Source organism: Oryx dammah, unplaced genomic scaffold, assembly GCF_014754425.2.
Source record: "Oryx dammah isolate SB20612 unplaced genomic scaffold, SCBI_Odam_1.1 HiC_scaffold_20, whole genome shotgun sequence".
Lineage (NCBI taxonomy): Eukaryota > Metazoa > Chordata > Mammalia > Artiodactyla > Bovidae > Oryx > Oryx dammah.
In genome coordinates, this window is record NW_024070204.1 from 57023290 (window position 1) to 57037252 (window position 13963).

The following is a 13963-nucleotide window of genomic DNA, read 5'->3' on the forward strand; positions in this document are numbered from 1 at the left end:
AAAATACTTGTAAAATTTATAAATGAACCACTTGAAAATAAAAGATAAATAACCAATTTAAAAATAAGCAAAGGCTTTGAACAAACATTTTATAAGAGAAGATATAGAAATGCTCAATAAGCACATGAAAATGTGCTCAACACATTCAATAATCAGAAAACGCAAATTAAAACTTCATTGAGACAATATTATAGACCCACAAGAAGAAGACTGCAAACACCAAATGTTGGCAAGGATGAAGAGCAAACAGAACTCTCATACACTGGTGGTGGGAGTGTGCTTGGTGTAATACTTCGGAAAAGCATCTGGAAGTTTCTTTTAAAACTAAACTCACAGCTATCCTATGGGTTAGGAATCCCACCCTTAAGTATTTACCTAAGAAAAATGAAAAGTATGCCCATAAAAAGACATACACAAATGTTTATAGCAGCTTATTGATAACAGCTGAAAACTAGAAACAATACAGGTTTCCATCAATAGTAGAATGGAAAAACAAACTGGTTAGTATAATGGAATACTGCTCAGCAATAAAAAAGAATGAACTAATTACATTTGCAGTGATATGGATAGATCTCAAAAACATCAGGCTTAGAGAAGCCTTACATGAGACTAAATATGGCATGATTTTATTTACACAAAGTTCTGTAACAGACAAAACTAACTGATAGGGGCAAAAAAATCAGAACTGGCTGCCTCTTATAAGTAGGTTGAGGCCAGTTGCTGAATAAGAAGGATGAGGACTATGAGAATTTTGGAGACAATGGTAATGTTCTGTAACTCAGTAAGGTTTTATAGGTGCATGTGTTTGTCAAAACTCAGGGAAAGTACAGTTAGGTAGGTTAAGATCTGTGTACATTGTACATAATCTTCCCTCAAAAGAAAAATAAATATTGAACTGCAGTTAATCTTATGTATGCTGAAGTATTTAGAGAGGAAAGTATACTGATGACTACAATTTACTTTGAAATGCACCTGAAAACAGAATAAATTAATGAATGGATAAAGAGATGACTAGACATGTAATAAAGAAGTATATTAAAATATTAATGATAGAATCTTGGTGGTGGGTATACAGTTGTCACTGCAAAATTATTTTAACATTGCTCTGTGTTGGAAAGTTTTCAGAGTAAAATGTTGAGGGAATTCCCTGGCGGTCTAGTGCTTAGGACTCAACATTTCCACTACTGGGGCCTGGGTTCAATCCCGGCTTGAGGAACTAAGATCCCCTAGCTGCATGGTATAGCCAAGAGAGAAAAAAAAAAAAAAGTAAGATGTTAGAAAAACAATAAATAAAAGTTGTTTTTAAGAGTACATTTTATTTTTCTAAGAGAAAATTTAAACAAATTTTAGTTTGTGTTTTGGGAGCATAAGAAAACTTGAGCTTACTGAGCAATTAGCGTCTGATGCTTGCCTAAATTAGAGTAAAAAATGTTTCCCTAAAAAAAGAATAATCACCCGTGGAAAGATCCTTGGCCTTTGGCCAAGAGAGAAACACATTTTCTTAGCTTCTTTTGAGCTGATTTATATCAGGGATATAATTACAAATATTTGATATTATAAATTATTATAATGTCTATACACCTCAAGGAAGTCTGAAGAATTCAGAAATATTATTTGGATTTACAACCTTGCTAGGAAATCTGTACCTAAATAGAATTAGGTTTTTAAAAAATGATTTCTGATCATTTGTACTAACATATTAACTTTACTACAGGGAAACTACTAATAAAACAGGAGACCTTTTTAGTACTAGAGCACTTTCCTGCTTTGATTTGTAAACATTAATTTTTACTAGTCTGTATATGAATGCATGGGTATGTTTGTTTGTATTTATATATTCTCTTATATTTGCAAAGCTCTCAAGCATAATGAAAACTCTGCCAGGTTATACATTACCTCCAGTATAGGGTTTCCAGTTATAATACTTTCCACGGAAAGGCATATTGTCAAAGTCTGCACACTGTTTCTCTCGAAAATCTCGGGCCCCCAAAGGACATGGCTAAAATAAAATAAAATAAAAAATAGCATGATTGTTGAAAAATACCAAAACCAAGGGACAATGCCCCTAAAATTAAAAATGTCTGAACACCCACCACATTAGCTCACTCCCTTATTCCTGGGCTACAATTCTGGCATTTGCTTTACTATTTTACAACCAGTATTCTGACTGAAGTGTCTGAATTGTAATCTTAGCCACGGAAGAAATAACTGAAGTAATTTAAACACAGTTAAGTGTTAGACAGTTTCCATATAACTTCACACTCAGATGCATGTCACAGTCCACTTTGCAATCAATCCGTTAGGTGTCTCCTTATAAACAGACGTAAAACCTAGGTGAAGACACTAAAACACAAAACCCTTTTTGGAAACAGTATTTGAGGTCCAGCTGCCACAACCAATCCCAGCTCTTTAAGAAATCAAGAGGCAGGTTTGTAACATGACATTCAGCACTATTAATTGTGGTTTGGATCCCAGCTACTATAGCTGTTTACTGTCTAGTCCTGACAAAAACCATATTTTGAGATGTGGAATCAACTGGGCAAAATCCTAGGCCTCAAGTGTAAACACCTTTAAATCAAAGAATTTGGACTTATTAAGATTTACATTTAATCTATTAACATCACAGAAAATACTAAATTTTCAAAACATGTACATGTGTTGGTTGCTGGAGAAGAGAAGGATGTTGAGAGAGTAAAGAGAGGATTATTTGTTTTTAAAAGATTGGAATGCTTTTTCTAAGTTTTTTAGAGAAGAAAATCTTGCCAATCAATCTAGCTAGGTCTAGATTCCAAATTCCACATTATTTAGGGCCATCCTAAACTTGAAGTTCACAAACAATTAAAAATATAACTTCTCATAGTGTTGAGGAAATATGACCTAATTTGACTTATCCTTTAGAGTTCTGTACCAGTAGCATCTAAAATTGGGCTTCCCTGGTGGCTCAGATGGTAAAGCATTTGCCTGCAATGTGGGAGACCCGGGTTTGATTCCTCGGTCGGGAAGATGCCCTGGAGAAGGAAATGGCAATCCACTCCAGCACTCTTGCCTGGAAAATCCCATGGATGGAGGAGCCTGATAAGCTATAGGCTTAATTGCCAACATCCACTGGATCATGGAAAAAGCAAGAGAGTTCCAGAAAAACATCTATTTCTGCTTTATTGACTGCCAAAGCCTTTGACTGTGTGGATCACAATAAACTGGAAAATTCTGAAAGAGATGGGAATACCAGACCACCTGACCTGCCTCTTGAGAAATCTGTATGCAGGTCAGGAAGCAACAGCTAGAACTGAACATGGAACAACAGACTGGTTCCAAACAGGAAAAGGAGTACGTCAAGGCTGTATATTGTCACCCTGCTTATTTAACTTATATGCAGAGTACATCATGAGAAACGCTGGACTGGAAGAAACACAAGCTGGAATCAAGATTGCTGGGAGAAATATCAATAATCTCAGATATGCAGATGACATCACCCTTATGGCAGAAAGTGAAGAGGAGCTAAAAAGCCTCTTGATGAAAGTGAAAGAGGAGAGTGAAACAGTTGGCTTAAAGCTCAACATTCAGAAAACGAAGATCATGGCATCCGGTCCCATCACTTCATGGCAAATAGATGGGGAAACAGTAGAGACAGTGTCAGACTTTATTTTGGGGGGCTCCAAAATCACTGCAGATGGTGACTGCAGCCATGAAATTAAAAGACGCTTACTCCTTGGAAGATAAGTTATGACCAACCTAGATAGTATATTCAAAAACAGAGACATTACTTTGCCGACTAAGGTCCGTCTAGTCAAGGCTATGGTTTTTCCTGTGGTCATGTATGGATGTGAGAGTTGGACTGTGAAGAAGGCCGAGCACCAAAGAATTGATGCGTTTGAACTGTGGTGTTGCAGAAGACTCTTGAGGGTCCCTTGGACTGCAAGGAGATCCACCCAGTCCATTCTGAAGGAGGTCAGCCCTGGGATTTCTTTGGAAGGAATGATGCTAAAGCTGAAGCTCCAGTACTTTGGCCACCTCATGCGAAGAGTTGACTCATTGGAAAAGACTCTGATGCTGGGAGAGATTGGGGGCAGGAGGAGAAGGGGACGACCGAGGATGAGATGGCGGGATGGCATCACTGACTCGATGGACGTGAGGCTGAGTGAACTCCGGGAGTTGGTGATGAACAGGGAGGCCTGGCGTGCTGCGATTCATGGGGTCGCAAAGAGTCGGACACGACTGAGTGACTGAACTGAACTGACAGTCCATGGGGTCTCAAAGAGTCGGACACGACAAGTATATATTACTTTTGAAACAGGGATGGAGAAAATATTTCCCTTAAACATGACAGAAAAAAAAATTCATTAGATGAAATTCTTAACTGTGAACAAATATGTTACATTCTCAGAGATCATTTTGAGGACATTTTACTACCCTCCCTTAGATCTCTACCTGGCGTGCTGAGGTTCATGGGGTCGCAGAGTCGGACACGACTGAGTGACTGAACTGAACTGAACTGAGGTCTGAATTTCTATCGTATCAAGTTTAAAGCCTCAGATTCTGAAAACAGAGGCAGCAGGTCTACATTCTGTTATGAGCCTTGCACTTTAAGATATTTTCTGCACATTAAAACATGACACTGCAATGCTAAATCCAATGGTTTTACTTATCAAATTATCCTTCATATTTGCCCTTTAAGAAAATGAAAAAGAGCTATTCACATAGGCTATGCAATGCATCACACTAGAAAGATATGCTTCCACCATCTTTTGGTTCATGGTATGCTAATTTTGGAATAAAGAAATGCTTTCCATTACAAGACATTTTCAAGAAATCCCAGAAAATGACCAAGGTTGTCAGTGGCTTTGTATGCAGCAAGACTAGTTTTAAAGAAAATATCCTAAATTTTAAAAAACACAAGTAATTTGAAATACAACTTTTCACACAATATTTAAATATTTGTAAAGCACCAACCACCTAAAACTTCATCCAGGCATGTCTTTCAATCTATTTGGAGTAAACTATAAAAAGGGAAAAACTACAATCCTATCTGAGGCAATAAGTATATGACAGCACATTATAAGTTGTCTACAAGTGCTGTGTACAGGTGAAAGATCGAAGTGTCAAATGAATCAGGGAAATATTTGTTGAGGAAGAAAATCTTGAGTGCATCACAAGAATTATAATAAAAGTGTCATACATTATATTTATATTCTTTATAAATTATAAAATTTATCTTATTCTTTATAACATTATAAAATATTAAAATATTATAGGAGTTGAGCTGGTTAAGAAAGAAAACAGACTTCTATTAAGAATGAAGCCAAGACTTCTCTGTGGTCCAATGGCTAAGACTCCACACTCCCCACACAGGGGAGCCAGGTTCAGGGAACTAGATCTCATACGCTGCAACAAAAGATCCTGTGTGCCACAACTAAGACCCAGCATGGCCAAATAAATAAATAAAATAAAAATATATATTAAAAAAAAGAATTAAGCCAAGTAAAGCCATGGGGAAAGAAAAGAAAAGGTCAATTTTGGGAAGAGTTGGATAAAGCCCATCCTGGATGAAAGAAAGGAACTGTATAGAAGCATACAAGTTAACATTTCATAGATAAAAATTGGTTTAAAAAAAAGCCCTGAAATAATAAATGAAGTTGAGAGACACTCACTTCAAAAAAAAGAAACAAAAATCCTATTCTTGACTATCTTGTAATTATTATCCTAAACAGCAGAGAAGTAAAAAGTCCAAAAGAAGAATATTAGTTTAATGACATACTTGGATAACATTTCGTAAGATTTCTGACCTATTCTTTTCTTGTGATAAGCACTCCCAGGGTCAGCGTAATAAAATTAACAATAACAATACATACTTACGTTTTTCTAAGCATTTAGTAAGTACCTATTCCATGGCATACTGTTCAGAGGTCTCTAGATCTATTATAAGCTGTCTCACCACTCTTGAGGTGGTTATAATTAATAATCCCAATTTACAACTGAATAAATTATATTAGTCTGCTTAGTAATAGTTTCAATGTGCAAAGACAGTTCCTTCATCTGAGTAGGAGCTTCCACTGGACTCTGTAAATGCTACAATAACAACATAGGTTTTTAGCTCTGCTGCTGCTGCTAAGTCACTTCAGTCATGTCCAACTCTGTGCGACCCCATAAATGGCAGCCCACGAGGCTCCCCCATCCCTGGGATTCTCCAGGCAAGAACACTGGAGTGGGTTGCCATTCCTTCTCCAATGCATGAAAGTGAAAAGTGAAAGAGAAGTCGCTCTTACAAAGTACAAAAACCTAATAGGAGTAACTTGGGTTCTAGACCTAGCCTTGTCTTTACCAGCTGCAAGTTTATCTGCTCCAACTACTTTTTTCTTATTTGTAAAATGAGAGGGTTAAAGTATGAATTTTCAGACAGAAGACAGACAGACTTAGATTTGATTCTAACTGATTTATTTCATTTACCGCCTTCAGCAATGTACTTAACTTTCCAGGTCTCATCTCTAATCTAGGGATAATACTATGATTTACTCTGCAGGTGAGGATTTATGTAAACTGTTTAGTTCTGTACCTGGCAGTGGTTCAGTTCAGTTCAGTCGCTCAGTCATGTCTGACTCTGCGACCCCATGGACTGCAACACGCCAGGCTTCCATGTCCATCATCAACTCCTGGAGCTTGCTACCTGATAGTGGTAGCACTCACTATTAGCAGTTGTGTGATCTTTGGTCTAGGCATCCTTGGACTCATTCCTCACCCTCCTCTTGGTCTGTTCTTTATTTCAGGGGAACAAATCCACAGGCTCTATTTCATAGGATTCTATGTCAGTTGACTTCTAGTTGAGTTCAGGCAGTGGAAGGCACTAGTGGGAGAAGCCAGGGTATTTCATTTCCTCTCTACCTCCAGCAGCATCTTAGGCAGAAGCAGAGTACTTTTGTGGCTCCAACATCAAACAGCCACCCTTACCCTCAATCCTATGGTTCCAGATTCAGCTGTGTGATTTCAGTCTCTAGCATGCAATAAAACTACCTCCTTCCTGTTTTTCTAGTAGGAGGGGTGGTATCTTTTTGCTGATGCTGATCTATGGGCTTGTCACCCTCTTCCATTATTCATGTAACCAGTTCTTTACATTAAATTCACTTGATTCAAATATTCAGAGGTTCATATTATTATGGTTGGATCTTCACAGATACTACAGTTGATGATGATGATGATGATGAAGAAGAGGAATAATGAGAAAAGAAAGAGGAGAGGAAAGAGGAGGAAATGATGTACTGGTATTGGTACTTGGGAGACTGAATAGACATATGTTTCCTTGGATTATATTTTGCAATTTATTGGTTAAAGGCAGAGGCTGGCAAACTTCTGTCAAGGGCCACACAGTAAATATTTTAGACTTTGTGGTCCGTATAATCTCTGTTGAATGCGCACATGCTCTGCTGCTTCAGTTGTATCTGACTCTTTGAAATCAGTGTCTGACTGCTTGTTACTGACCAAAATAAAAGATGCCCAGGGAATTTTACAAATAAACAAACATTTTATTTTTCTAGTGTACTAATCCAGTGGAATCTTTCCCTCTTTTAAAATATTTCAATATACATTGTTAGTCGCTCAGATGTGTCCGACTCTTTGCGATCCCAGGGACTGTAGCCCAACAGGCTCCTCTGTCCATGGAATTCTCCAGGCAAGAATATGGGAGTGGGTTTCCATTTCCTCCTCCAGGGGATCTTCCTGACCCAGGGACTGAACTGGCATCTCTTGTCTCCTGCATTGGCAGGCAGGTTCTTTACCACCAGCACCACCTGGGGAGCCTATATAATCTGTTACAACTACTCAGATGCGCCATTACACTTTTTAAAGAAGACAGACCATTGGTAATGGATAGGGCTGTGTTCCACTAAAATCTTATTTACAAAAAGAGGCGATGGTTCAAATTGGACCCAGCAGACACAATTTGCCAACCCCTGATTCAGGATGTTAACATACAGATGTTAACATCTGTATGTCAGCATTGTGCAGAAGAACCAAGCTCACCTATTAATTTTTGAGTCAATACAGAATCATACACTTTAAAGAACTGATGTCAGATTATAATATAATTTGCATAAAATGCTTAAACTTCCTGTACTATTATCCCCATTGGGGTCATACACTCTGTATAATCTATAGAAAGATAAAATACTTTTCAGATGACCACAATTATTATCTAGTTCTTTCTTTCAGCCAAAATCTGTTTTCCCATAATCCAGTGGTCTTGTGCCTTTCTTCTGAACAAATCTAATCCCTAACTGAAAGGTATCCAGACCTTGATGGCTTTCTTATGGGGACATAATAAATTATCATTAGTGCTTTTAAAACCAGGCACCAAGAACTGACCTTAGGGGTCTTTATATTCAGCAAATATATATAAAAATATTTTATGTATCACATAAGATCTAGGCTCTGGAGATAATGCAGTACACAAAACAAATTAGGTCCCTGCTTTCATGGAGCTCACTGTAGTTAATTGGAGATGAGAAAGAAGAAGAATAATGCAGGGTACTAAGATGGTGGTTAGGTGGAGGTTGGGGGAAGTTGTTTTAAATGGTAGACTCATAAAAATTTTCTCTGATAAGGTGGCACTGAAGCAGAGAGTTAAAAAATTGAGGACATGACTTATGTACATATCTTTAAAAGAGTGTTCCAGGAAACATTAAATGCAAAGGGTCTGAGGCAGGAATGTGTTTGGGAAATTCACAAAATAACATGGAAGATGGAAGGTCTTGTAAATTGGAAACTGCAGCAGACTTGGGGACTTGATTCCATACCTTCTGTTTCTAGAATATATCAGCTAGTGTTATCTTTTAATTTAACGGTTTCCTTCAGTGGACGCTCTGAATCTGTGTTGATTAGAAATAAGCTTACGAGGAGTTGTATCTTCTGGTTGCAAAGAATGAGAAACATCAAAGAAAAGAGTAATCTCTTAAGGAAAAATTCCATAAAATATATTTTTGTTTTGTTTAAGCATAATGGCAAGTTTAGGGAGCAATGTTTTTTAAATTATTTAAGTATAATAAATGCTGACACTATGTAAAAATCGTAACAGGAAATAGGCATAGGCAACAAATTTTTTATGTAAAGCTTGACAGGTTTTCAGCTTCCTAGTGTTAATACTAATCAAGCATCCTTTCCTTCTAAAAAGCAACCAGCAGGGCCCCACATAAATCTAGAAAGCAGGTCTCAGTATCTTTTGATCTTAGTATTTTCAAATATACAAAAAAAACAGTATTAGCATGTTTTTCATCACTTTTTTTTTTTTAGAGAAATGTGTATGTTAGCACATTCTATGGACTATCTTAGGCTTCCAATCATGTTGACAGATTACAAGAATCTCCTTTCACAATTTCTTATTGGTAGATAAATCTAAAAAAAAGTAATTCATTGGGGCATGCTGCTGCTGCTGCTAAGTCGAGTCAGTCGTGTCTGACTCTGTGCGACCCCATAGACGGCAGCCCACCAGGCTCCCCCGTCCCGTCCCTGGGATTCTCCAGGCAAGAACACTGGAGTGGGTTGCCATTTCCTTTTCCAATGCATGAAAGTGAAAAGTGAAAGTGAAGTCACTCAGTTGTGTCTGACTCTTCGAGACCCCATGGACTGTAGCCCACCAGGCTCCTCCATCCATGGGATTTCCCAGGCAAGAGTACTGGAGTGGGGTGCCATTGCCTTCTCCTCATTGGGGCATAAAAGTGCTATAAAAAGAAATCTCAGCTTTCGCTGACAAACTGTCCTGGGACTTTTCTATTACTAGAGTTGAAATCTTCGTTTTATTCCAAAAAATAGGGTGACCTTGGAAAGTCCTGGGATCTCTTTGTGCCTTCTTTCTTTTGTTTGCAAAATACACCCCAAATGCCCTTACCTTTCAAGAGCAATACATCCCAATATGTTTGCAAATGAGGAAAATTCTGCAAATACTGAATTGTCTTCTTGTTGTTGTTCAGCTACTCACTTGTGTCTGACTCTTTGTGACCCCATGGACAGTAGCACGCCAGGCTTCCCTGTCCTTCACCATCTCCTGGAGTTTGCTCAAACTCATGTCCATTGAGTCAGTGATGCCATCCAACCGTCTCATGCTCTGTTGCCCTCTTCTCTTGCCCTCAATCTTTCCCAGCATCAGGGTCTTTTCCAATGAGTTGGCTCTTTGCATCAGGTGGCCAGAGTATTGGAGCTTCAGCTTCAGCATCAGCCCTTCCAATGAATATTCAGGACTGATTTCCTTTAGGATTGACTGGTTTGATCTCCTTGCTGTCCAAGGGACTCTCAAGAGTCTTCTCCAGCATCACAATTCGAAAGCATAAATTCTTAAGCGCTCAGCCTTCTAACTCTCACATCTATACATGATTACTGGAAAAACCATAGCTTTGACTATACAGACTTTTGTCAGCAAAGTGGTATCTTTGCTTTTGAATAAACTGTCGAGGTTTGTCATAACTTTTCTTCCAAGAAGCAAGTGTCTTTTAAATTCATGGCTGCATTCAGCAGCTGCAGTGATTTTGGAGCCCAAGAAAATACAATCTGTCACTGTTTCCACTTTTTCCCCACCTATTTGCCATGAAGTGATGGGACTGGATGCCATGATTTTGAACACAGTTTTAAGCTAGCTTTTCCACTCTCCTCTTTCACCCGCAGCAAGAGACTTTTTTTTTTAATTTTTTCTTTTTCTTTTTAGCAAGAGACTCTTTACTTCCTCTGTCTAATGGGTAATAAAGAGTGAGAAGCAAGCTGAGAATAAAAACTTTGTGTTCTCTCCCCTTTTCCCTTTCCTCTTTTTTTCCTAAAAGAGATGGGAAGGCTAGGAAGACAAGAGGATTCCTATAGCCTCAGGAAAAACAGCAAAATAGCATTTTGTTGGCCTTTTCTCTTTTCCACCTTGTTTTTTCTTTCTTTCTTACATGCATGCCAAATGCACTTGTGTCTCCTCACTATTACATTAGACCAACTTTATACATTGCCCAAATTTAATGTTCTTTCTCTCCACAATAGAAACATATTTTTAGGCACTTATACCCTATTCCTTGAAGAAGCAGAAGTGGAGGGTGGATTCTGACTATTGCTTTGCTTAGCAAGGCATGCACTTGACATGGGATTGTGAAAAAGGGACATATTTCTGTTCATTCACCCAGACAGGTGTCATATACATAAAGATACCACATGCCTCTCTTATAAGTTCCAAACAAAATTACTGATTTCTTAATTATCAGGAACTGTTTTATTATCTCATTAAAAACATCACAAAGGCGTTTCCAAGGTTAAATTTAGTGTTCCATATATGTAATAAATCATTTCAACCTCAGTTTTTTCTTTATTTTAATTGGAGGCTAATTATTTTTCAATATTGTAGTGGTTTTTGCCATACATTCATATGAATCAGCCATGAGTGTACCTGTGTTCCCCATCCTGAACCCCCCTCCTACCTCCCTCCCCATCCTATCCCTCTGGGTCATCCCAGTGCACCAGCCCTGAGCACCCTGTCTCATGCATCAAACTTGGGCTGGCGATCTGTTTCACATATGATAATATACATGTTTCAATGCTATTCTCTTAAATCATCCCACCCTTGCCTTCTCCCTCAGAGTCCAAAAGTCTCTTCTTTACATCTGTGTCTCTTTCGCTGTCTCACATATAGGGTCATTGTTACCATCTTTCTAAATTCCATATATATGCATTAATATACAGTATTGGTGTTTTTCCTTCTGACTTACTTCGCTCTGTATAATAGGCTCCAGTTCCATCCACCTCATTAAAACTGATTCAAATGTATTCTTTTTAAGAGCTGAGTAATATTCCATTGTGTGGAATATTACACAGCTTTCTTATCCATTTGTCTGACAATGGACATTTACGTTGCTTCCATGTCCTGGCTATTGTAAACAGTGCTGTGATGAACACTGGAATATCAACCCCAGTTTAAATGTAAACTTCTCATCTTTTCTCTCCCAAATAGTTCCTAGTTTTATAGGAGCAATTTCGCTATACTTTTACTTTTGAAGAAAACAAAAGTCTGATAATCCTACATTGTCTAGAAAAATTTAAGTCTCAATCTCATGTTTGATATTATAGTCTCTTATACAAGTTTTCAAAATTAAAGCTGTTTTTATATGCCTTGTATAGCCTGTATTTTATTTAAATGTCTTCTATCCATAGCATGACCCTTTTCTCTAAGCCTGTAAAAATGTTAAGAATCAAATTTTTACTGTGTGATTTTAGAAATGTCTCTTTAAAGAACAAAATAAGCAAGTTTTTTTCTATGCTTAAAGCTAGTCTTTATTTCTCAAAACAAGATACACACTATAAAATTCATACTAACCTAAAGGTTAATGACACTGCTTCTGCTATTTTTTGCCATCTTATATATATATATAGACACATACACACATATGTATACATGAAAGTAAACTTATATAAGTATATTGAAGTGTACTTATAAGAATAATGTGGTTGATACATATTTGCTTGCTAATTATAATTTGGGACACAGTTATAACACTGTTAGTTAATAGGTCAACTCTGTACTTTGTCATCACTTACCCCATACCTTTCCCTGGGGGCAAGGTCTGTAGTTTCATAATTTTCTCAGCTATCTGGTTCTGCTGCAGGTTAAGGTTAGACTGGAAGTAAGACAATGTCAAAGGTGACTAAACTCAGAGCTTACTTTGCCACACCCACCTCCCAAAGGCTTCATCTTTTTAAAGAAGGCTAGAGCAGCATCCGGAAATTCTATGCCTTATTGAATCCTTTCCACGGCACTAGCCTATTGCTAAGCTTTAGTTCCTCATTTAAAAATATTAAAAACACAAACAAGGCACTTTTCTGGGCAGTTTGATGGTTAAGACCTGTGCTTCCAATGCAGGGGGCACAGGTTCCCAGATCCCACATGCCACGCAGCAAGGTCAGAAAAACAAAACAAAACAAAACACCAACCCTGTCTTTCCCTTTATAAAAGTGATTTGAAGATTTAATGAGTACTTTTAAAAATATATAAAAGTACTTTGTAATCTCTAAAACATAAATGTGTACAGTAATAGCTGCACTGATTGAGTATAGATTAAGCACTAGATGTTTTAAAGTGTGTATGCTCAGTCACATATGACTCTTTGTGACCCCATGGACTGCAGCCTGCCAGGCTCCTCTATCCATGGAATTTTCCAGGTGAGAATAATGGAGTAGGTTGCTATTTTCTACTCCAGGGGATATTCACAACCCAGGGATCAAACCGTCATCTCCCGTGTCTCCTGCATTGGCTGGTGGATTCTTTACCACTGAGCCACCTAGGAAGCCTAATTAAAGTGTTACTTCTTTTAATTCTCAAACAGACCAGCAAGTTTCATATAATTATACTCTATTTATACAGGTGTTCCTTAAAAATTTAGTGATGTTAGGTATCTTGCCAGGGTAAAATAGCAACAACCAGGATTAAATTTAAGTCAATTCTAATCCAAAGTCCATACTTTGTTCACTATAGTTTTACCTCCGAATATAGTCTATACGTTTCCTGTGTATCACAACCAAGGCAATAACACCATTTAACTGACCTTAAGCAATGAATGGAAGTAAAGAACTGCAGACAGCATGTACCTCTAGCAAGGCTGACCAAAAAAACACCCATGTACTACATAACCTATGCTTAAATTTTAGAACAGACCACAGGTGAACTGGAAAATCCTTTGTCTCCATAACTTTTTTATAGTTTTGATGCATAAAATAAAGGAGGAAATGAGATGCTCAAGATGTAAGAATATGATTTCATCCAAACCAAGGTGGAGCTTAGGTTTTTCACCAGAAGTTCTATCCTAGTCACATTTTCAAGCAGACAGGCAAATCACAAATAGTATGGAAAGAAAAACTTAAGGACTTTCTGGAAAATAGCTAACAATACCAGAACACTCTTTTTAGAAATGTAGAAAAGTTCTTTATACTGTAGCTAATATTTCCTTTTTAGGCTTTGATAGAA

The 13963-nt window shown here is 37.6% G+C and overlaps 1 protein-coding gene across 6 annotated transcripts in view; it reads right to left on the reverse strand.

Annotated features, from left to right (window-relative positions):
• ADAMTS6 (ADAM metallopeptidase with thrombospondin type 1 motif 6) overlaps window positions 1-13963 on the reverse strand; it is a 290379-nt gene that overhangs the window by 77449 nt on the left and 198967 nt on the right. For all 6 annotated transcript variants that reach the window (XR_005724833.1, XR_005724832.1, XR_005724834.1 and 3 more), the window contains exon 15: window positions 1897-1999. Coding sequence is in view for 2 of the 6 variants with exons in the window: in XM_040262604.1 (XP_040118538.1) it covers window positions 1897-1999 (103 nt within the window). In the remaining 4 variants the exon portion in view is untranslated. The remainder of the gene's footprint in view (window positions 1-1896; window positions 2000-13963) is intronic.